Genomic DNA, 23,625 nt, shown 5'->3' on the forward strand with positions numbered 1-23,625 from the left:
TGATGACCACGATAGTGATGTTCAAATTAAACAATATGCTTATGGTTCTCGTGGTCCCAAGGAATTGGATGAATTTGTTCAAAGATATGGTTATCACCGTGACACCAAGATTGACTATCAATGGCCTCGTCAAAATGTCAATCTTTCTGTAAACAAGCTCTAAATTAGCAATCTTTTTCTCTCTCTATATATATCCCTTAAAAGAGAGAAAGGAAAATGAGGAGCATCTTTTGTATCTCTTGTATTGTATTAATATCTTTTTTCTTTTTCTTTTTTAATGTACTGTGGTTCTTGTATCTACTTTGAATAAAAAAAATATGCATATAAATATTTGTGTTGACAAAGATAAAAAGATGAGATGATTTATTGACAAGAAATTTACATATATAATACAAGATGCAGAATGAGTTAGGGGTTACGATGATGAATATACGAATATTTAAGCGTTGGCATGACATTTACGAGAACAGTCTTTACATTTTAACTTGTTTGTAAACGCTACGTCAGGCTTAGAATTTTGTTCGTGACGACTCAAGACAAAATAGCCACGACTACGACCTGCTTCTTCATGACTAGGAGCCATCATAGCTCTATAAAGGGCTTTTGTATTCACCCAAACGCTTGGGTATTTACCACGGGCAACGTCCATGATAAGCACTTGGTCTTCTGACTTGTTGTAACCACCGATAGGACTAAAATGAGCAAGGAGGTCCTGTTGGCCTAAAGCAAATCTAGAGTAATGAACCACCATTTGGCTATTGCTATCTGATGTTACAGATTCAAGATCTGATAAGAATTGCTTGTAGCTCGCTCCACGGCGTGATTGGACTTGACAATAAGCTTGTGCTAGACAAGTAAACTCATCAAAAGGAATACCTCGTTCTTGTATAGACTCAGCTGGTGAACAGGTTTGCATTTGCTCGGCTAGAAGGTGTTAGTTTTATTTGTCAAGAGAACACGTGTTACTACTTACAAGAAAACCAACGCCAGTTTCCTTTCCAGATTTTCTTGGGGTCAATTTCAAGTGCATTTAAAACCATAGCCACTAATAAAACATAAATATTTTCTCCTATATCTGATTCAGAAACAACTTACATGAACTTACGCCTCCTTGAGTCGGGCTAGATTGCGTGGAAAAATTACCCATAAGCTTGAAGAAACTTTCGGCTCGACCTTGTACCATAGCATTGCGAAAAAGTCTTTTTCCCTCCACAGAAGTAAACTTGACGAGATGAACCTCATCTCGAACTTGGGTATATTTAAAAGGTGTGACATAAGAGACTCTACCATACTTTGTTGAATTATCTACTAAGCCTGTTGTAGTTGTTGCTTGGCGAGAAGCTTGAGCGCCAGGAAAGATGGTAGTCTTGTTATTATTAAGTAAGTTCTTTTTCGTTGCTTGCTTGATAAGAGATGATTTAAAGCAAGTGTTCGAGAAGAGTGTACGGGAAGCCATGATATAGATGCAAAAAAATAAAGACAAAAAATGAAATAAAAAGATTTATCAGATCTTTTCTATTTATTTCTTTCAAGGGGGATGTGAAAAAAAAAAATTATCAGATTCCGATGGATCTGATAAAGAGATATGTACTCAGTATCCAATTATTTCTTCAGGATTAATCATTTAATGGTTCAACATGTAAGCCACAAGTTGCGTATTGTTCCACTAATTCTTTTGGTATGATTTATCTTTATCAGATCCTTTCATGAGATCTAGGAAGCTTTATATCTCAAAATCCAATCTTTCTTTTACTCTTCCTTTCAACTTTTTACTATTTGGATGAAAAAACCCCTAGGCAGTAGCATAACAAAAAAAAAATCTGGTCATGGCTAATCTTGTTTTACTAATCTTTGAATAGATTCGCGGGTTATCGGATGATATCAACTGACTTTAAACATATGAACTTGAAATTTAATTCGATCTTTGCCTTTTCTGTCGGGTATTTGAAATATAGTATAGCTCAAGTATACTCCAGCCAGCCTATCAAATAATGAATTATTATCTTTGATGAAATTTAGGTGTGACGAAAGGAGGCAGCACAAAGGAAAAAAATAGAAGCGCAAGCACCAGGCTTTCTGAATAGTGTAAATGAATGCATAGAATTACCGAGAATAGACAAAGAAAAACTTGAGTGTAATACAATGAATAAGAATTATGGCAGACCAACTGATGAAAAACCCAAAGAAAATAATTTATCAGATGTAGGAGAAAAAAAATTTAAATATCGAAAACAAAACTGCAAATCATGGAAAATGTGCAAATCTCAACAGATATAATCATTCAAGAAAAAATATCGAGCAAATAGATGGTCCCAAAAACATGGAGCAACAAAAAAGAAATGTTCTAAAATAAGTGTATAAATGCAAACTGATTATTGAGACTTTTTTCTTTTCTGTTCCTCAAAAGAATATTAAATAATACAAATGAAATTGTAGGCTTCGAGCTGAATGTATCTTTCTTGTAGAAGAAAAGTGTGTGGCTAAATTGAGCTTGTAAATACACAGTAATCTGCATTGATCCACAACATGTTTAATACATATGCGAAAGGCCACCTTTCATATGCCACGCATCATAAAGTGTAAGGGAATTTGCCGACTATTTGGCTGTTTATATGTATATATAAGCAAGTATTCCTTTTCTTTGATTCAAGGAAGATCAAGAGTGTTTTTAATAGGACGATTCATTTAAATGGGCAGCTTGGTGCTACATTACTTAGTCAGGCAACAGAACAATAGGCATGCAAATGCTTTGGCAGCGAAAAAAGAGAATAAGTCATGCATACCTTCTTTTTTTTTTTAAACATATAGAGGTAACATAAAGCCTGTCTGTACATGCATAAGCGCTTTAGATGCCTGTAAACAATATTCAATAACACTCAAGGTACCTTTGGAGTTGATTTGGACAAAAAAAAAACGACTTGTAAAAAATGGCCAAGATGGCCAAAATGACCTTATGACCTTATGTCCAAAGGGTATTACTCATGAAAAAAGCTCGACTTGACAACACTTGATCTTCTTTTTTATTGATGCTCATCCGGTCTCGTACTTACTTAGCCTTCATATTCGTAATATCAATGACTGCAAATATCATCAGGTTCCATTGTTGTTTCCTTCTTCTCGTACACAAGGACTGAAAAAACAAAGAACTGGCACTATTAATATGCTATATCGTGCCATTGATTGTCTTCCTCGATTATTTGCTAATGCTCGCCTTAATACTGCTACCGCTATGGTCCTACCTTTGCAAGCTGTGCTTTACATTCCTCCTTCTTCGTCCTTCGTTGTCCCCCTAGGTGTCAAGAAAATGATGGTGCCAGATTTCTTTCAAGTTGATGCTAGACTCAACTTTGTTCACTGGAAAGATACTCGTGATCTTTCATTACTTCATTGGAAGCGTACTCCCTCCACAGTCTTCAAAGGTCTTGCATCTGGGAGTTTGAGACTTCAGCCATTTTTTAGCTCTGTATGTAGTCCTGCTCCATTTGAAGACTCGACGGTCTCATTTGCGCCTTTGATCAACCAATTTCGGTTTCAAGATAATCAAGGTATTGGTAGTGTCAAGGCATCGGCTAAGCCATTTCGTCAGTCAGTTCTCTCGTCTATGGCTCCTCCTTTGGCTTTGAGAAATATTACAGAAGTGAAATGGAAATTCTTTTGGTCTCTGTCTCTTACTTCTATTCAACGTAATGTGGCATATCGGTATATCTTGGGGTATATTCCTCATCGTCGATTCTTACATTTTATTATGCCTCGTGTGTTTGACTCTCCCTTCTGTCCGGTGTGCTTAACTACCACTGACTCTATTAGCCATATGCTCTTTCATTGTCCAACTAAAGAGAAGGTATGACAGGAAATTATCTTTGAGTTTCTTTGGCCTACCACCTCAATATCTGATATCAAAGAGGCCCTTCCGTCCCTGGACTTCTCGTACATCTGGTACTGCCAATGGAAAGGAATCAAACCATACCGAATCCTCATAATGACTCTTTCACAAATTTGGCTTGCTCATATGAGATTTATTTCTGACAAGACCCCCATTGTACCCACGGCCATATTAGCAAGCATCCGATTTAATGTTCATCAGACCATTGAAGAGGATCAATGCCATTCAATCATGTAACTTTTTTTCTCTTTCTATCTATTTTATTTTATTTTAGTTTATTTTGTTTAGTATATTTCGTCTTATTTTATTGGCTTTCATTTTGATTGCACCCGCCTCTTCACTTTGACTATTACTCTTAGTGTACGCGGCTCAATCAATAAACACGTTTAAAAAAAAAAAAAAAAAAAAAAAAAAAAAAAAAAAAAAAAAAAAAAAAAAAAACTTCTTTTTGACGCTGCAAGACGAAAAATAAAGCTATCAACAAGCTTTAATACTCAAAATGAGCGCAAAAAGCTTTAGCCTTTGGTCAAAATGTTTACCTGCCAATTATGCTATAAAAATGATATGACAAGAGCAAAAGACCTTAAAAACATTTTCGCATATTTGCTCAACATTTTAGTAGCAAAGCTGCCATGTCATTAGTATTGATGGGCTTAGAAAGTAAAGAACTACAGCTTTTGTCACTAAACCAAAGTCCAATAACTGCGTCTTTATGCAGTTATCAGCAAAGGCTTGATTTCAAAGGCGGCGGGATGAAGAACTAGAGTTTTTCTATTTTAAACCTCGCATCACAGTCAATCAGTATGTCTTTTGTTCATTTAGCCCACATTTTCGTCACAAAGTGCCTATATTTCTATTTTTCTATGTTTCTCGGTACTCAAAATAACATATGACATCTTCTATAAGCTCGTTGCTCACAGGTTCTATATGTCATCGAGAGCAAAAATGCTCAAAACACAGCTTAAATGCACCATTCTTTGACGGATCATTTCTCGACAAACAGACTATCAAAACAGTCTGTTTTTTGTTTAAAACATGTTCTTTGGAGTTCAGCAATTGAATGGTACCATTGGTTTGGCTGTTTTGTGAAATTTATGTTTTTGTTCCTGGGGATCCACGGAGGTCCGTGAAGATAAAAAAAACAAGAATTTTTTGGACATAAGGTCATAAGGTCATTTTGGCCATCTTGGCCATTTTTTACAAGTCGTTTTTTTTTTGTCCAAATCAACTCCAAAGGTACCTTGAGTGTTATTGAATATTGTTTACAGGCATCTAAAGCGCTTATGCATGTACAGACAGGCTTTATGTTACCTCTATATGTTTAAAAAAAAAAGAAGGTATGCATGACTTATTCTCTTTTTTCGCTGCCAAAGCATTTGCATGCCTATTGTTCTGTTGCCTGACTAAGTAATGTAGCACCAAGCTGCCCATTTAAATGAATCGTCCTATTAAAAACACTCTTGATCTTCCTTGAATCAAAGAAAAGGAATACTTGCTTATATATACATATAAACAGCCAAATAGTCGGCAAATTCCCTTACACTTTATGATGCGTGGCATATGAAAGGTGGCCTTTCGCATATGTATTAAACATGTTGTGGATCAATGCAGATTACTGTGTATTTACAAGCTCAATTTAGCCACACACTTTTCTTCTACAAGAAAGATACATTCAGCTCGGAGCCTACAATTTCATTTGTGTGCACGCTTCTTTTATTATGAAAACCGTAAATTCGGCCTAGGCATACGTTCATGCAAGATTCAAGTGAACCAAGCAATCTTGAAAATACTTCAATCAAACATCGGACATCAAACGCTATCTTTGCATGCAATTCATCAGGCCTTCTACCTTGATCGATTTTTCATCGATTGTTCGTCACTTTCAACATTAAAACAATTTCATTTATACCTCCTTTAGTTTTCTCCATAATACCTCCATTGAAGCTCCACATCGATCCGTCTTATCAGTCATATGGCCCTTGAAGGCAAAAATACGTGCCTTATTTTCTCCAAAGGTCTTTTCTCTGGGATCTATGGGCAAGCCATATCCAATAGATATTTTTACTGTGTCTGTCTTTTTTTCCAAAAGTCTACTTCAGTGACAGCTATCTAGGTTTTCAAATAGTAACACTGTTTATTCTGTAAACATGTACGCAAGCCATTCAATGTTGTTTGCCTCATGGAAAATATATAAAACAGGCTTATTCTTTATGTTGGTTATCAATATACAATTAAATGGAATGTCTTAACAACAGAAGACTCTATAAACCAACTTGGGTGCCACATCTTCATGTTCTAATAACGAACATTTTGATCCCCCTTTTTTGTGCTTTATTTGCTCATTTAACGAGGTGTTATTCCATACGAAATCTTCTTAGGGCTTTGATTTAAGCTTTGTATGTTTCCAAGAAACTCTTAGTAGACAAGGTTCTAATTACATGAGTCACTAAAATATTTGGCTGATGGTTGTATACAAAAGTTGTAGATTCAGACTTGCAACTGCGAAAACCTCGTGAGTGTTGGGACAACACGGAGACAGCCTATACCACTTTCCATGCATCATGTATAAATCCACCCAAATTCAACACTTGGTGTACGTTTATTCATAAGTTACGGGCGATTTTTTCCTTGGCTTTCGATTCGAAAACCGCATACTATCCTAAGATATGATGTGCCTAACATTATTTCTATGTTTCAATGTCTCTTAGTGACCACTAATGTCAGCTAGATTCAGTCAGAAATGAGTAAAAGTAACTATTTTCACTAGTGAAGTGAGATAATCTTCTCAATAGTGGATAATAAGAAATTCAAACAGTGTTTTTTCCTCCTTTTTTTAAATTCTTCCTTTTGTTTTTATTCGCTGTAATTATCAGTGTTAAATAGAATTTAAAATTCTGATTTTTAATTTTTTTTTTTTTTTTTTTAAATGTGTTTATTTTTAATTTTCTTGTATGACTTTTACCAAGGTTTTGGCCAATAATTATAGAGCTCCGCTTCTTGGTTAGAAAGAGTTTTGCTTGAGGGCCGAAATTATACGTTTATGGAATGTAGATGTCTTACTGTATACAAAAAAAAAAAGAATAACCGGGCAAACATAAACTTGTACGACAAGAGTCATTGAACAGCCGAATACTCGGGTAAATCGTTCTTCTGCTTTACAGACAAATAAAAAACGTGATGAATAAAAAAAAAAAAAATTTATGCTGTCATTGAAAAATGACTCATGTCATAGGTAGATGGTAAAACTTATGGAAATGTATTGTCACACGAGACTTTTTTTTTTTTTCTATCATGATATAAATACCAGTCCATTTGTTTTCTTTCTCCTCTCTTTTTTTTTTATAATTTTCTGATTAAATTAAAATAAATATGTTAGCAGCATTGAAAAGACAATGGTCAATGTATGACCTTCAATATGTGTTTATCGCTCTAGTCTTTTTTGTTGACTTTTCAATCATACAATTACCGACGTTGATTCCTCGATTCATTTTAGCAGGTCTTTTGATAACCTCATTCTTTATTCCATACATCAAACGTTTTACTGTACCCGCTTTACCCATTTTCACTTGGCTCACCACATTTTATGCCTGTCAATTCATTCCTCTCGATTATCGACCCGATCATATCTTTGTCAACCTTTTGCCTACACTTGAACGTATCCTTTATGGTGCCAACCTTTCAGAGATCATTTCTCAACATACTCATCCTGTACTTGATGTCTTGGCCTGGCTTCCTTATGGTGTCATTCACTTTTCATTTCCTTTTATTCTCTCTTTATTGTTGTTTGTCTATGGTCCTCCGGGTTGTCTCAAGATTTTCGGCAAAGCATTTGGTTTTATGAACCTTGCTGGTGTTTTGACTCAATTACTGTTTCCTAATGCATCTCCATGTAAGTACAAACATAAATATTTATAATTGTGTGTTAAAGCAAATAATAACTAAAAAAAAAAACAGGGTATGAAATAATTTACGGCTCAGCTCCTGCTGACTATTCCATTCCTGGTGAGGCAGGCGGATTACTACGTATTGATGAAATTCTAGGGTTAGACCTCTATGGTTCCACTTTTGGCACTTCTCCTCTTGTGTTTGGTGCTTTTCCTTCACTTCATTCTGGCTGTGCTACCATTGAAATGCTCTTTTTTGCCTACTTGTTTCCTCGCATGAAACCTGTTGCTATCTTTTACGTCATGTGGATGTGGTTCTCCACTATGTATCTTACGCATCATTACATGATTGATCTTGTCGGGGCTCTATTTATGCTATCCTCGCTTTTGCAGTCGCACAAAACTTTTTGCCTAAAGTTAATCCAGACTATCATACACGTATGGACTATCTTGGTGTGTCCAAACTGAGCATTCGATCTTTTCTTTACAGCATTGAACACGATCCTCGCGATTACTACAAGCTTCCAATGACATCAGACGAAGAAGAAAAGAATGTCGTAAGAGCCATCCGACCTGAACCTTTAAGGGTTGCCACCGCTGAATTATTTACAACTTACAAGACAGAAGAAGAAGTAGTAGCATTACCTGCTTTATCTCCTGGCTATTGGTCTTCTACTTCTGAACCCACTTCACCCATCACTCCTCATACGCCTTCATCAGGCAGTCCTCGCTTGCAATTCAACAAACCATAATCGTATATTAGACTCTATACGACATGGTTTCTGTTTATATCTTTCTGTATCTTTCTTGCGTTTCGCTCGTTGTATATTTTTCCATTGTACTACTTCTTACTACCTTACTGATACTAATACTCTACTAATACCAATATTTTATTATCGCTTCTTAATCCATCTCTTAATATAAAAAGACATAACCATACTTGTAAAACCTAATCTTAATAAAACTGCCACCATGACCGCTCTTCTAATGGATGAGAAATAAACTTTGTCCCACTCTATTCTGTTTCTCGATGTCAATACACAATGATTGTTCTTCGCTTTCTTTTCTGTTACCTGTCCAACATGTTCATTGTTAAGGGATCCAAAAACCGCTTATGTTTAACATAAGACACAATACGCGTTATCCAGTGAGTTAAAAATCCAATATCAGGTCTAGTAAATACAGGTTCACTCCGTGTCAGATTTACAAATGCCAAGTGATTTCTTTGGGTAAATTGAATCAAGTCGCTTGTCATACCCATGGTCAAACCCCATAAACGGAATGTTCTATCGGTAGCGGGTAAATCGATCGCTGGAAAACAGACGGATCCCATCATAGCACGTACAAAAAAACGTAAATATGGATTTGCAACATGAACAACGGACAATGGCTCTCGAATGACTTGACTTGCATAAGGTTCTCTAGACAGAAAAAATTCAAGTGGAACCCCTTAATTTTTTTATCATGTTAGTCAACCACATGTGGTGTCACAAGGTATCCTTACATTGTACAGCTGCAACCTCAGAAGCTTGTAGCTGGAAACTGGGTGATTCAGGCACGATTTGTAGATAAACTTTCTTGGGGTTAAAAAAAAAGACAATCAGGACTCTTTATCTTACCAAATGGAACCAAGATCATCAAAAGTTTATCATCTTTGATAGAAGAAATTTCTCTTTCATTTAGTTTTCCAACAGGTAAAAAGACAGACGTATCATTTAAATCAATACCGATCTCTTCAAGTACTTCTCTTTTAGCTGTATCTCGGTCACTTTCTCCTTGTTCATTTTTGCCTCCAACAAAAGCAACATGTCCTGACCATCTTTTGATGTTTAGAGACTGTTCTTTTTTTTTTGTTTTACCTATCACCAGCGCGTGCCGTTCTTTGCATAAACAAGATTTCTGCATATCCTTCTTTGTCTTCTTTCACCCAATTTTGATCAAAGAATGCTTGAATAGATGTTGGTACTTTCTGGCTAGGTTGTGCTCTGGAACAATGCCATCTTAAAATGGCAACAACAGCAGCACGACGTGGTTGTTCTAGAGGTGAAGGAATATGGACTGGGACGTGCTGATGGAGGTTATTGACCAGATCTCTAAAAGCTAAACAAAAAGAATTCACTTTACAATGTTTCGATGAACGCGATTTTTACTTGTAAAACGGCTGTTTGCCATGATACGGAAAGAGGAAAAAAGTTGTGCTTAATACACAACAAACAGAAAGAGAGACAATGATGATTTAAAGTCCGTTTACTCAATATGTTTGTCATACTTTTGTATTGGAAGAATGAAAAAATCCTCATCTTTGATGAAGTTGGGTGATAAAAAATGATCAATTGATAAAGCCGTTCTTATCAGAGATTATTATTTTTAAACATGTTTACGCAAGCAGTCCTTTTTTAGAAGATATTTCTTGGTTTGATATACTGAAGGGGGAGAATGAACCCACTGTGAAACAGCATGTGAAATAGTAAAGGACAAATGATTTATCATTCTAGGTCTAAGCGTGATGTCGTACATAAAAAAAAATTTTCTTCTTCTTATTCTTTTTTCGCTTGCTGTCTCTGCGTCCGTTTCTTTCCAATAGGAAGCGTCCGCAACTAGTGCCGAACGATAGAAAAAAAAAATATAGATGATATAATGTAATCCAATATAATTTTGTTACACAGGAATTCTGATTAAAATATCGGCAAAATCAATCGACCGAATCCGAATCTTTATTTATTTTGAATGATCTTTTACCATAATCATGGCACTTGGAACAGGTTCACCTTCTAGCTTCAATTCCCAACCAGCTTCAGTCTCATAAGCAGTGCCATACTGATTGGACCCACCTTCAGCATAGACCCAGTCAAAGGCCTCTTTGTCTGATTGAACAACAAGCCAATACAATTTAGACTTCTTCAATACAACAACTTCTTCTTCAGGAACCCATTCGAGTACACCGAAAAGATCATCTTCAGTTACTTCATCTTGATGGTTATTGACTGATACTGTTTGAACACACTTGTTCAAATCAGGCACTTGAATATTACCAAACATACCATGGCGCTTTGAGGCACAGATAGATAATGTGCCTTCAATACGGTTATGTTGGGTTGGACTAGAGACTGGAATCTGAACACTGACAAGATGAACATGACGGTTAGGGAAAAGACGGTCCCACCAACTTTCGCCTGTTCGATGATAACTGCGGTCCATACCGATTTCTTTAAAGTTGGTAGGATTGGGTGAGAATGCCGTTGCTGCAGCTTTACCGGGCTGAATAGATAAGCCAGAAATATGTTCAACAGGAGGGAAGCCAGTATGCAAAATGACACGAGCTTTTGTTTCTTGTATTGTTATAAACACATTGTCTTGTTGAACAACAGGATAAAGCGTGTGGATAGATAAACCAACCAAGAAAGTGAAAAGAGTAAAGCGACGCACCCATTTCCAGCGCTTACTTGTGGTTTGTTGTCGTTTTATTTGTTCTTCAACAGTGTATTTTTCATCCAACTTCATTTTATAAAGAAAAGTAGAAAAATAGAGAGAGAGAAGAAAAAGGCGCCATAGTTTTATAGAAGAAAAATGTTTCAAACAAGTAAACAGCCTCCTTCTGACTTCATTCTGCATAAAATAAATACTTAATTTGGGAATTTACCTTGTATTGGCTCATATTGAAATCTATAGAGTCAAATGACCTCAACAGAATGAAAGGAGAAAAGTGGCTTGTATATTCCTGGCAAGCTTGGCTTCTGAGTGTGCTTGGCTCTGGTACTTGGCTATGCCAAGGTTCTACAAAGACTTCAAGTGGCACAAGTCTTTACTATATAAGCACCCTATAAAGTTTCCTTTTTATTTGTCTTTGTAAAGAAAATGGAAAAACAACCTTTGCTCCCTACTGTCAACCAAACTCACTCTACATACAAAGAATTTGTAAAGACACATTTGACTAAGGCTTTTATTTACGGTACTGCGGTCTATTTGATCCTTACTATGCTTCGCCTCTCTTGTTTGGATCACACATCTGAAATCACAACCAATCATGTTGTCGGTCCTGTCTATCACTATCATAAGCTATTGGAATTCAAATATGATCCAAGCCTATTTCCTCGTCTTTCCATCAAACAAAAAACCGAAGGCTTTGAATGCAGAGTAATTTAGCAAGACAAGCATATAAATCAGTGTATTAATTGCGTATAATAGAGTGGTGATGCTACTGTTGTTGTTGATGATCAAATTGAACAAGTACTTGTCAGTTTTGATTTCTCAATGACTTCAAAAGAATTGGAAGATACTGTCTGGGTCGAATCTTTTGAAGAACAGGATCTCTATTCACTTGTGATGCGTGTAAGTGCTGGTGAATTGCATCATCTTCTTCCTCTTTTCTCATACTCTAGAGATAGGCAAAATCCGAGATTAAAGATGCATGTTTCTATACTGATATTACTGTTCGTGTGCCGACTAAAGATGCAATCAAAGAATTTGTAATTGCTCTGGATAACCATGATATTCACCTGAAAAAAGACTTGGTCTTTAAAGCAGTTGACATTGAAGTTGCTAATGGTGACATTCATTTCAAAGAAGGTATTAGCACTGGTAAAACAAGAATTTCAGCATCGAATGGTGATATTACTGGACGTATTAACACTTTATTCAATGACAATCTTATTTTGTCCCTTTCAAATGGTCATTCGGATGTTGATGTCGATCAAATTCAACAAGACCATCCTATTTTGATTAAGAACAGTGCTAGTAATGGTCGCGTTTCCCTTAGTTTGGTAAAGTGATATGAATCTTTTTTTTTTTTTCTCGTTACTGATTTTATGTATAGCCTACTGATTTCCAAAGCCAGTTCAAACTTTCAACTATGCTTGGATCAATGCGCATCAGGGCCGAGACAAGCAAAGTTCATTATACCAGCAAAAAATGGGGTTCTACCTCTGGTTATTATGGAGATGATGCAAACACAGAGAACCGTATTGACCTAAGCACTGCCAATGGTGGTGTCCTTTTAGCTTTTAAATAAAATACAAATATATATATTTATTTATTTTCTAAAGTACAGTAGCTAAAAGATAAGCGTCTCTTGGTTCAATGTTCTTGTAATAATCCTTTTCAGTGCTAATGACTTGGAATTCATTCTTTTTGTAGAAGTCAGCAGCAGCTGTGTTGCTCGTTTGAACATGCAAGTAAATTTGACTGATATCTCCAGCAAGTTTGGCTTGTTCTATAACATGCTTGACCAATGCAGAACCTACAATGATTTAATGCATGGATACGGTTTCTGGATGTTTACCTATGCCAAGGTGACGGTAAGGTTCCAAAACACCTAGTGTCATCATGTAGATCTTGAATTTGTCAGAGTTGCTTTCGTCTACTTCTCTACGACAGCAGACTGTACCGACACAAACGTCGTTATAATAAGCTATCACACAAAAGAATAGAAAGTATGAGTGACAAAGGTCCCTGTTTTTTTTTAGAGTACCTAGTTTTGCGAATTCACCAGCTTCCAATAACTCATTATAAAAGTTCTCGCCGTATTGAACCGGAAACAAGGTTTTATGAAGTACTCTGACTTGGCCCAAGTTATTCTTGGTCACGTCGCCGAGGTCAATACGTGTAGACATTATGTACAGAAGAAGAAAAAAAATCTAAAGGATTACGCTATAGAATACCAAAGGGACTGTTATTTTATTACTATTTTTTTTTTTTTTTGTTGTAGAAAACATCATCAATGTACGAACGAATGTATAATGACTTGTGGAAAAATTACCTATTCTTAAGTTGAGTCATACATAGTACGTTTGATTTGTATATGTTTATAGACAATGTAACTACAAGACTCTTTTTTTATTCAAATAAAGGTATTGAATTGACTGACATTGAAAGTCAACATGTCCTGCATCATATGTATCCCAATCTTGAATACAATTTTTTCGTTGACTTGTTGTCCATAAAGACGACAAAAACTGTGACTTAGAGATATCGACTTGTTCAAAAGCTTGTGCTACTTCTATCTTGTCATTAGGTACATCAAATTGACTCATGTAGAACCAATGATGTTGAATAGAAAAGAAACGAATACGCCTTTCTATGTCAAATGTCTCTGTGCGTAAACCAGCTATTTCTGCTTTGTGTAGCTTTTGAAATGGTAAGTGGATGCGTACTTTATACCGACGATCTTTTTGTGTTAATGCAAACAATTGGAGATACTTGAGGTCAAAGCATCGAAGAGCTATATGGTCAAAGACGCCATCGAATAAGCAACATTGGTTCATTTCAAGTCGCTCTAGAGGGTGAGGACGAGGCTTTTGAGTGGCTAAAACACGTAGTGCAATACGATGCAGTTCAAGTGAGACCAAATGCTGACAATGGTCCAAAATGTTATCCATCTTGAATGGTGCTGACAAGTCACAATACGTTTCACGTAATCCTAAATGCTTGAGCCTTGGACAAGTCCTTGCAATCGACTGAATAAATTCATTAGGTGAAGCAGACCGAGGCATGGCTAGTGTCAGGTGAGTCAGACTAGATAGACATGGATGATCAAACAGTGCGCTGGTTAGAAAAGTAGGCAACATCATGCTGTTGTCGTATACAACAAGCCTTTTTAATTGACGCTGGTGAAGCTGTCGAAAAAAGCGAAAGTCAGGTATGATATTGTGCCATTGGAGATCGACGAGAAATGGGCAGCATGCTATAAACCACGCATACAGTTCGGTTGGACACGGTTCAATCATGTCCTTGTTGCGCCCTGAATGCCTGAATCTACAAGAGATCAAGCGAGGGTATTTTTGGCCTAAATAAATAAGCCAGTCGTGATATCGATCTGCACCAAACTCGACATTGAGTTCAAATGATTTGAGTCGATAGGCAGGTTGAATGAGTGAATGCGTAGACAGTGCTTGTGCATTATCACCTTCAAGTGACAAACTTTCTAAATAGGGACAATTTTGATGGATAGATTCCATCAATTCAAATGTAATCCATTGGTGAATTCTCATGAGCGTGAGACTTTTTAAATGAGGTGTGTAACGTATAATATCTAATGGCAAGATACTTTTAGGTAGGTCTAATGTAAGGAAAGAAAGTCTTTCGAAGGACTGGTAGAACATGATGATATCTTGATATTGCGTAGACCTGTGGAGTTGAATCGATTGAACAAAAGGACATAATGCTTGTATCTTGCTTAAATCTTGTCTATTGAGAGGTATATCTATACTCAAATGATGAATGTAGTGATGGTATTTAAACATAATCATTAGTTGCTGAAATTGATGATAGGAATGAAGATCAATATGTCTGTAAAGTAATACAATAAAAATATGGTAAAATGCATGATTGATAAAGACAAGTTGATAACGATCTTCAAACAGCAAATAATCGTTAATGAGTTGAATGATTTCAAAGGGTAAAAAGGGTATCATAAGAGACAAAAAAAAAAAAAAAGAAAAGGAAGAGAAGAAAGGGAGATTCATGCTGCATTTCTAACGAATCTAAGCACTCTACATGACATCATGAGGAGCAGTCACCAAAGAATTATTCTAAATAGATATATTTATTGTTCTAGTAAAAGTTCATTGATCAGTAGATGTTGTATCGATAAGCATTGTATAGACACAATCCCTGAATAGTAGACATTTTCGGGATCTTCCATGCTAAACAATGCTTGTTGTTTAATGTGTTCAATATCCCAAGCCTTTAACATCTTGGTCGTCACAAAAGGCAGTAGCTTTTCTTGTTCTTGTGCATCTAACCTGTCAAATTGAACAGCTTTTTCTATGCCCTTAGGAGAAACATCAAATTTCTCCATATAGAACCAGTCTTTGTTGATCGAGAAAAACCGGATACGACATCCCGGATAGTATTGACGTGTCCGAAGTGCTTGGATTTTAAGCGTGTGTAGCCTTTGCTGATTCAATACCAGTTCAACTTTGTCTCTTCTGTCAGATTGAAAGCAAGCCAAAAGTTCAACATGTTTAAGCGCTTGACAGGAACCAGAAATAGATTCAAATACACCTTGTTCAAAAGAACATGCTTGAAGTACTACTTGCTTTAATGGTGAATAAGCAGGTATGTCTAAAGAAGAGGCCGTGATATGGGTACACTTTATTTTCAATACTAACAAGCGCTTGCAATAGACCAACAAATCTTGAATAACAAGTCGCCCCTTGGTTTGCTGAATTTCAAGCTGTGATAAGGAAGGGCACTGCGTACCAATCAACTGAATGGTCTCAGCTGTCTTGAGTTGACCAATCGTAAGCGATGTGATTAACTGGGCCATCTTGCGTATCTGAAGAATTGAATGTGAACCCACAAAGCTCTCAAAGACTTGAATATGCGTCAATTGTGGTCCGTACAATTTAGCTGCTTGATCATGTCGTACAACAATGCTATGCCATGCAATGGATTTCAAGTGGCGACAGTTTTGTGTAAACAGATCTAAAATGACAGGATCAGATACCAATGATGGAATTGAATTGCCTTGCTGTTTAAAGCTCAAATGCTTCAAGTAAGGGTATTTAAATGCAAAATATAAGAGCCAAAAGGACCATTTAGAAGCACCTGATTTAGTACAGATTGAAAAAGACTGAAGACCACAAGACACAAGCTTTGTATCATGCATATCATCAAACAAAGAGGTCGGTTGAGGATCAGCGTCCAAGCACTGAAGCGATAGTTCAGTCAGCTGAGGACAGTGCTGATGAATGGTTTCCAAATAATTCATAGTGACTTGCTGATCAAAATGTAAGAGTTCGAGTCTTTTGAGGCTTGGGCAATGTTTTAAAATACAAGGAATGTCTTGTTCTCTAGTGTCCAGCACTAGGTGCTTGAGTTGATAGTGTCTAAATAGAAGAGTGTCTAGTTTTAAGGCACTAGCCACAAGTGTGTCAATATGAGGAAAAGTATCAATGACTTGTTGACCATTGATTTCAGCATGAGATAATGACAAAGACCGCACAAGATGACCAGGAAGATGTTGCTTATCAAAAGCAGATAGAATTCGATGGCTTTTCTCTTGACTGTCTATACAGACTGACTTGTATAGAAACCGGTAAAAGTAATGATACCAAACCTTGGATACTAATATAATATCAAGCAAATCATGTACAGTTGTATTGGTTGAAATCAATTCAATGATTTCAAGGGGTAATTCCTTCATATGTGAAAAATAAAAGAAACAAAAAAGATATATAGATAAAACAAAAAAGCTTATATCTCTTTTTTTTTTATTTTGCTTCTAATATGATTGGTGTATAGACAAATGATATCATTAGCAACGATCGCCATATGGAAACGAAATTAAAAAATTTTCGATAAATTTTTCCATAAAAAGAAATTGTTTAGTCTTGAATATGAAATACAATGTAAAATTGCCAGTCAATCACGTTTAAACATTCAATCTTGTTACACTTGATATCAAGTGTTAATACTTGGTCATTGGATACAAAGGCCTGATATTCTTCTGCTGTAACCGAGGTAGAAGTTAAACCATCTAGTCTATAATGTGTTTCTGCATCTCTTGTTCGTAAATGCAAATAGACAAACGTATCAATGTTTCTAAGGCTTATTCTCTCTAACTGAAACAACTTGAGTGTAGTACCAGGCATGTATAAGTGAGTATGAGAATTTGCTTGATTAATTAATGTCGATTTGATCATTTCCATACGATGAAGATAAGGCAGTCGATAAGATAATGTTGTCAATGCCGAAGGAGTATAGACACATTTGACAAGTGTCAGCATTTTAAGAGATTCATTACATTCACCTCCAGCGTTGCATTCGATAAGCTGAAGATTTTTTAGATTTAACTGCTGAAGTTTAGGACAGTTATTTAATATGTTTTCTATATCGCATTTGTCTACAGGGCCTTCTCCTCCATACCGAATAGTCAGTTCATTAATGATCGGGCCAAATGCTTCAAGAATAGGTGAAAGATCAATAGACCTGTTTTTGTTTGAAATATGTAAATGAATAGTACTATCCGTACTAGGCAAATCTCGGTGGTAAAACAAGTTGAGGTAAAACTTGACATCGTCTGGCTCTATATCAAACAACAATTTGATCCCCAGTCTTCCTACAGTCAATTCCTTTCTGAGCAAGAAGGCAAATTCAAGCATATTCTCTAGTTTTTTGATACTGAAGCTCTTGAGGTTTTTTAGATAAAAAATCAATTGCTTCATGATGGAAGGATCAAAGTTGGATTGACGTGTAATCGATAAAAGGATGGGCCTATCGTGGTTTGCTTTGTCTATTTCGAGATGCTCTAGACAAGGAAACTTGTTCATTATATACACAAATGCGTTCTCCAAGCCTATGATTCGATTGATATACAGTTTACGCACTTTTGTTTTTGGCTTCAGCACTGTATCTTTGTATGTATCCAAAGGCGATGATAGATGTAGGATCAGTCTAAGATACTTTAATTCCTCTAATGAGTCAACAAGAGCATTGAGTTCGTTTAAAGACCATTCTCTAAACTTTTCTAACACAAGTCTTTCCACTTGCTTAAAATCCTTGACCTTATCAGTCAATGGTCTGTATGTCTTTGTAAAAAAGGAGGAGGAAACACAATCTGATATTTTGATTTTTTTGAGTCTATCGTGCATGAGCATTATGACATTTGTGTAACTCTCGAGTTCTTTGCCGTCCACTTGAGGGAATTGAAGTTTATCCAGGTACGATAAGTTGCCTTTTTGGAGCTCTTGTGCAATTCTGTTATAAAATAAGGCACAGGTTTTCGATAAGGTAATAGATTCAACGTAGGGGCAGTGATTGGCAATTTGAACAAGCACGGAATCCAGATCCCATCTCTGACTGTCTTCACAAGGCAAATCAAGGTGCCTGACAAAGTGCCCAGGTACAAAAGATGAGTTGGCAAATGTGTCTATTAACAAAGGCACTTGGTGGTCTTCATAGACTGTTATTTTGTTATACGCGGCCCTTTTGGAGACTTTGTGCCACAGTTGGCAAGTGAGTTGACATTCCATAATATCCTGCCTAGGCAAAAGTTGAAATATTTTGTACCATAATTCTGAAGGCAAGTGAAGCCAGTAAGACATGATCGATATGAGAAAAAGAGAAAGAGAGAAAGAGAGAAAAGGAGCCGTTTTTCGGATATTGAATACATCTCTGTGTTACTTTTGAGACAAACAAACCCTAAAGTGTTAAAGAACACTGTCCATCATAAGTAAATAGAAAAAGCGTGTGTGTTTGGTGTGACAATCATATGATAACTTAAACAGCAATATTTTTTTCTTTGTTATGCATATAGTCTTCTTTATTACTCATGTCACAAGATCGCAAGGAATGGATCAAGACTCGCATGGCCATCTTGAGAAAGCAAGCAGGATTCTCATTTAATCAAGACTTGTTCATCTCTATTCTCTTATGCCTTATGTCTGAAAGAGATAAACATTTGGTACTAACTGCTCCTCCAGAAAGATTAACAGAAGTGAGCCACATGGCAACTTTGGTAATCTCGAGTCTGCTTCTATTCCCTTTTACTCACAATGAAGCATAGATAAGTCGTCATTTGTTTGGGTTTACAGTAGCCAAGACGGTATGCCGTGAGAAACTAACTAAGAGTGATATTGTAGAGGCCTTGTTCAACTCAAAAGAAGAAGCTGAAGATAAGCAACCCAAGAATGAGGCCTCTGTGTTTTCACATCAGCCAAGTCGTTCTATTCAGACAATTGACTCTGAGAAATCATACTATAGCCATAAGGTAAAATGCTGTATTCATACATCTTAAGTCTGACTAGCCTTTAGTTGCTGGAGAACGAAAATGTTATTTATACTTCGCCTATTAGTCCAGTCGATTTTAATCTAAGGAAAAGAGAAAGAATATTCAAAAAGAATCGTTGGTCAGAGCAAGAAAGACTCTATGTTCCTTCTATCAATTCAAACAGAATAGCTCAAATACTTGTAATGCAAAATCTGGAATTATGTGATGCAACCACACAAGCATTCCTATTGGAATTAATGATCACTAAAGAGCTGAGAATATCGAATGTCAAATATAATATGCCCAAACCTTTCTTTTTAGTGATTGCTGTACTTCCACAAGGATACAATCGGTTATCTATTTCATCCCAATTGGTAAATACTGGTAAAAAGACAGTTTATTAACAGTTAAAAGATGGATCGATTCTTTGTTAGTTATAACTTCGAACAAGACATGTTTCTTTCTTCAAACAATACTCTACTTAGACAACCCAGTTCTCGAAGATTTGCGCTTGTAAAGCAAGAGGTAATGGTACACTAGGGCGATAGTAAACTGAAAATTATAGGAAATCAAAGCATTGGCTGATAAAGCAAGTAAAGTGCATGTCAATATTGACATTACACGTTATATTCGAGATATTGTAGTAGGCATTCGAACACACCCAAGAATCAAAGGAGGCTTAACAGCAAGGTGCAGCAAAGACCTTGTGGCCGTAACAAAGTAAACTTATTGATATTCTTTAATTCATTTCTTTAACATTGTTGGTTAGATCTTTAGCTACTCTGTTTGAGAGAGACTTTTTAACGCCTGATTTAGTAACCATTGCTGCTGAAAAGGTGTTTGGTCATCGCTTGCATGTACTAGCTGTCAACTCCCGCGATGATCAGATGGAGAAAGAGGACATGGATTGTAATATACCTTCTGATGTGATTGCAGAGATTCTTCGTGTAATTTATGTGCCCGTTTAAACTATAAATATGTGACTCTATTTTTCTTTTTTTTTTCTTTTGTTCTTTTTTCTCTTTTTGTAGTATGAGCTTTAAGAAACGCAACGCAGACCAACAACCTAAACTTCCTTCTGGTTCTCGCCTAAGCGCTTATAATGGTCAACTCTTGATATCCACCGGTGTTCCTTCTTTAGACGATATTCTCGGTGGTGGTCAACCTGTGGGCACTATTATGCTTATTAAAGAAGACCGCGCCACAACTTATGCACAACTTTTACTCAAATATTTCATGGCACAAGGCATTAGTTCAGGCCATCATTGTGCTATTGCTTCCCGAGACGAAGATCCTGAAGAGATGCTCAAGACACTCATGTGGTTATCCACCTCAGACCGTGACGACGACGATGATGATGATAAAGTAAAAAATGCTCGCACAGACGCAGAAAGTGATCGTATGAAAATTGCTTGGAGATATTCTCATTTAAAGCGATTTGAGACAGGCGTCAAACCCAAACAACGTAAGAACAGCATTTTTTTACATATCCAAAACTTACTCATGTTGATTAGCTTCTCCTATCACTTCTGTCACCAAAGATCAAAAGCAAACAGATAATGCACAAGAGCCTAAACCTTATTGTAGCCAATTTGATCTAACAAAGCGCATACCAGCCAACATCTTGGAAGAGGCACATACAGAAATCATGCAATGGACACATGAATTGGACGAAAAAGACGATCATGATGACTATAGTATCTTGTTGGATAAGATTCGTCAAGTTGTATTGAACGGCAACTTTAGCTCTGCGATACCCGTTGCACCAGGTACACCTCGCCATGCTTTAAGAGTAGCAATTCATTCATTAGCATCACCTAGTTGGCAATATAAGACACCTAATGTAAGCAGGATAAATAATGTAGTATGTATTGACATCTGTGTGTATATATAGGATCTATATAAATTCTTTCATGCACTTCGAGGTTTGCTTCGTTTTTCATTTGGTACAGCAATTGTGACAATACCTGCTTATCTTTATGACGAAGTGCCCAATGTTATGAAGCGTATTGAACATATGGTGGATGCTGTCATTGAAATCGAATCCTTTGCAGGTAATTTATTTGATAATGAAATCACAATGGCTGACAATGGCTGTGTAGGTGATCCTGTACATAACGAAGCTGCTTATACACAGAATTATCATGGTTTCTTCCATGTACATAAACTCCCTGTGCTTAACTCGCTCTTGCCTCCCAGTACTAAACTAAGTGTCTTGTCAGCAGGAGGTAGTAATGATTTAGGCTTTAAGCTTCGTCGCAAACGATTCGCTATTGAGACTTTTCATCTGCCTCCTGAAGGAGGTGTTGTCACACGTCGCACTGAACCACCATCAACATCTGAACCCAAGAAAGAGAGTTCAAATGGCGCTACTAAAACTGGTTTATCTTCACTTGCTAGCAAAAAAAAGATTGGCTGTGGTTCTACGCCCGGAAAAGTAGATCCGTTAGAATTCTAATTAATAAAACCTGTCTTTTATTTTTTATTAAATTAGATGATAGATATCAAAAATAGACGGCAATGTTTAGGCATTAGTGTCTTGTGTGTCTTATTCTTATTCTTGTTGACAAATATTCAGTTTTTAAGCCGAGATCGTTTTTCTCGGGATCTGTTCAAGCAGCAAGTGAAGCACAACTACCTCATCGTGATAGGAACGGAGGCTCAGTTTGAGTCAAGAAGAAAGCTAATACGCGCTAATTATTTTGGCATTCAAGACAACCTGAAACCTATTACTCTGGACCATGTAAAGTACCAATTCTTGGTGTATGGGGGAACACCTCACTCGGATACACCTGAAAGAAGACTGTTTGAGACTGAAAAAATGGAATTTGATGATATTTCACTTTTACCAGCCGAGAAATCATTCAATCAAGACACGGTTGTTAAATGGGTAAGAAACCATCTTACATATCTCTCTTTCTCTTTCTTTATTCACCTTTGTACAGTTGGGCAAAAAAGAGTACGATTATGTTATTATTCAGGACCCACATAGTTTTGTGGATATACATCGTTTAATTCAAAAAATAGAAACAGAGCCATCTGTTAAACAATGGGGAAACTTGGATCAAGGTGTAGTAGTGATTGGCTTGAACAATGGTCCAATCAATCCATTAGCGACTCAGTTATGGGAAAACAGCATTGAATCAGTAGACACTAGTTATATATCGATACAACATGTTTATCAAGACCAAGACTTTACAAATCTAGTACAATTGTATCAAGTAAAGCCATTGTCTTCATTGACAGGTAATCAATCCATTGCTGTCATCACTTCCTCTTTTATCTATGATAAATGTATGGAGCCCAGTGGTACAAGAGCTTCTCTTAATAAGCGTGATTATGCAACACGCCACGGCTATGCATTTGTGGCTCGGTCAAGCGAGTTTGCTCAACAAGCAATGCGACCCGATCAACGTCGTACTGTCTGGGGCAAAATTGATGCAATTCAAAAAGTATTACCTAAATACGAATGGCTTTTATGGCTTGATATGGATGCTGTAGTTATGAATCAAGCCCAATCAGTTGAATCTCTGTTACACACCTTGGAATCTTATTATAATGGTACTGATTTTAACGAGATTGATTTTATTGTAGTTCGACCTGGAACAGACAAGATGATTAATGCAGGTGTGTTTTTGATCAAAAATACGGCATGGTCTGCTCAATTCTTGCGAGACATCCAGGCTAGACAAGAATGGTATCGACAGGGCCCTAGTTATGAACAAGGCGCTATGTGGGATGTAATGCGCGAGGAGAAATATATCAGGAAGACCTTGTTTCTCGATAGACAAAATCATATCTTTAATACGTTTCCCAAGTTTTATGAAGAAGGTGACTTCATTGTCCATTTTGCACCAGACAAGTGTCCTAATGCAGCGACATTAAAGGGCTTGGCAGCTGCTGATAAAATCAAAAGTGGACAAAAAATAACTTCTGCAGAATTAATTTAACTGGCTTTGATGACACTTTTTTTTCTTACAAATAAACAAAAACGTGTGGATACACTATGAGTTTATCGTTTTCACTATTTTTGTTAAGCTCTTTATTTCTTTTTATGATACATCACAAGGACTGAGACATTTTTGTTTTTGGGTAGTTTATGAAAGACTTTCCGGATATCTCGAATAATGATGAAATGAAATAAAGAA

The 23,625-nt window shown here is 36.5% G+C and overlaps 12 protein-coding genes across 12 annotated transcripts; 5 read left to right on the forward strand and 7 right to left on the reverse strand.

Moving 5' to 3' along the window:
- Nucleotides 1-439: 439 nt before the first annotated feature.
- B0P05DRAFT_480359 (Phytochelatin synthase-domain-containing protein) lies at nt 440-1,456 on the reverse strand (the record flags this gene model as incomplete). The annotated part of the gene is made up of 3 exons (XM_051575121.1): nt 440-924; nt 974-1,045; nt 1,096-1,456. The coding sequence occupies 3 exons, from the start codon at nt 1,454-1,456 to the stop codon at nt 440-442; spliced, it is 918 nt and encodes a 305-aa protein (XP_051429798.1).
- A 5,796-nt stretch (nt 1,457-7,252) lies between these two features.
- Nucleotides 7,253-8,519, forward strand: B0P05DRAFT_575781 (uncharacterized protein; the record flags this gene model as incomplete). The annotated part of the gene is made up of 3 exons (XM_051581662.1): nt 7,253-7,772; nt 7,838-8,183; nt 8,258-8,519. The coding sequence occupies 3 exons, from the start codon at nt 7,253-7,255 to the stop codon at nt 8,517-8,519; spliced, it is 1,128 nt and encodes a 375-aa protein (XP_051429799.1).
- A 735-nt stretch (nt 8,520-9,254) lies between these two features.
- B0P05DRAFT_581998 (uncharacterized protein) lies at nt 9,255-9,939 on the reverse strand (the record flags this gene model as incomplete). The annotated part of the gene is made up of 4 exons (XM_051582150.1): nt 9,255-9,340; nt 9,387-9,586; nt 9,627-9,867; nt 9,918-9,939. 4 exons carry the CDS (start codon nt 9,937-9,939, stop codon nt 9,255-9,257), a joined length of 549 nt encoding a protein of 182 aa, XP_051429800.1.
- Nucleotides 9,940-10,436: 497 nt separating this feature from the next.
- Nucleotides 10,437-11,375, reverse strand: B0P05DRAFT_563197 (uncharacterized protein). Its single transcript, XM_051580687.1, has one exon. The coding sequence runs from the start codon at nt 11,266-11,268 to the stop codon at nt 10,486-10,488; it is 783 nt and encodes a 260-aa protein (XP_051429801.1). The 5' UTR covers nt 11,269-11,375; the 3' UTR covers nt 10,437-10,485.
- A 242-nt stretch (nt 11,376-11,617) lies between these two features.
- Nucleotides 11,618-12,792, forward strand: B0P05DRAFT_563198 (uncharacterized protein; the record flags this gene model as incomplete). Its single annotated transcript, XM_051580688.1, has 4 exons — nt 11,618-11,901; nt 11,953-12,096; nt 12,153-12,527; nt 12,581-12,792. Coding segments are annotated over exons 1-4 (926 nt in total), but the record flags the coding sequence as incomplete, so codon positions are not given.
- Nucleotides 12,793-13,494, reverse strand: B0P05DRAFT_563200 (acyl-CoA N-acyltransferase). Its single transcript, XM_051580689.1, has 3 exons — nt 13,235-13,494; nt 13,046-13,174; nt 12,793-13,003 (listed from the first exon to the last, which is right to left on the reverse strand). Exons 1-3 carry the CDS (start codon nt 13,374-13,376, stop codon nt 12,804-12,806), a joined length of 471 nt encoding a protein of 156 aa, XP_051429803.1. The 5' UTR covers nt 13,377-13,494; the 3' UTR covers nt 12,793-12,803.
- An 89-nt stretch (nt 13,495-13,583) lies between these two features.
- On the reverse strand, nt 13,584-14,864 carry B0P05DRAFT_575786 (uncharacterized protein; the record flags this gene model as incomplete). The annotated part of the gene is made up of 1 exon (XM_051581663.1): nt 13,584-14,864. One exon carries the CDS (start codon nt 14,862-14,864, stop codon nt 13,584-13,586), a length of 1,281 nt encoding a protein of 426 aa, XP_051429804.1.
- A 423-nt stretch (nt 14,865-15,287) lies between these two features.
- On the reverse strand, nt 15,288-16,932 carry B0P05DRAFT_563203 (uncharacterized protein). Its single transcript, XM_051580690.1, has one exon. The coding sequence runs from the start codon at nt 16,910-16,912 to the stop codon at nt 15,308-15,310; it is 1,605 nt and encodes a 534-aa protein (XP_051429805.1). The 5' UTR covers nt 16,913-16,932; the 3' UTR covers nt 15,288-15,307.
- A 10-nt stretch (nt 16,933-16,942) lies between these two features.
- On the reverse strand, nt 16,943-18,846 carry B0P05DRAFT_563206 (uncharacterized protein). The gene has a single exon (XM_051580691.1). The coding sequence runs from the start codon at nt 18,810-18,812 to the stop codon at nt 17,094-17,096; it is 1,719 nt and encodes a 572-aa protein (XP_051429806.1). The 5' UTR covers nt 18,813-18,846; the 3' UTR covers nt 16,943-17,093.
- Nucleotides 18,847-18,869: 23 nt separating this feature from the next.
- Nucleotides 18,870-20,498, forward strand: B0P05DRAFT_563210 (uncharacterized protein). The gene is made up of 7 exons (XM_051580692.1): nt 18,870-18,940; nt 18,996-19,225; nt 19,274-19,477; nt 19,522-19,851; nt 19,892-20,002; nt 20,043-20,197; nt 20,247-20,498. Exons 2-7 carry the CDS (start codon nt 19,040-19,042, stop codon nt 20,443-20,445), a joined length of 1,185 nt encoding a protein of 394 aa, XP_051429807.1. The 5' UTR covers nt 18,870-18,940; nt 18,996-19,039; the 3' UTR covers nt 20,446-20,498.
- On the forward strand, nt 20,499-21,967 carry B0P05DRAFT_563217 (Elongator complex protein 4). The gene is made up of 4 exons (XM_051580693.1): nt 20,499-20,942; nt 20,992-21,320; nt 21,372-21,531; nt 21,580-21,967. The coding sequence occupies exons 1-4, from the start codon at nt 20,510-20,512 to the stop codon at nt 21,933-21,935; spliced, it is 1,278 nt and encodes a 425-aa protein (XP_051429808.1). The 5' UTR covers nt 20,499-20,509; the 3' UTR covers nt 21,936-21,967.
- B0P05DRAFT_563218 (galactosyl transferase GMA12/MNN10 family-domain-containing protein) lies at nt 21,883-23,495 on the forward strand. Its single transcript, XM_051580694.1, has 2 exons — nt 21,883-22,367; nt 22,423-23,495. Exons 1-2 carry the CDS (start codon nt 21,972-21,974, stop codon nt 23,425-23,427), a joined length of 1,401 nt encoding a protein of 466 aa, XP_051429809.1. The 5' UTR covers nt 21,883-21,971; the 3' UTR covers nt 23,428-23,495.
- The last annotated feature ends 130 nt before the right edge of the window (nt 23,496-23,625 follow it).

The sequence above is a fragment of the Gilbertella persicaria genome (assembly GCF_025201335.1).
Source record: "Gilbertella persicaria strain CBS 190.32 chromosome Unknown B0P05scaffold_68, whole genome shotgun sequence".
NCBI classification, from domain to species: domain Eukaryota; kingdom Fungi; phylum Mucoromycota; class Mucoromycetes; order Mucorales; family Choanephoraceae; genus Gilbertella; species Gilbertella persicaria.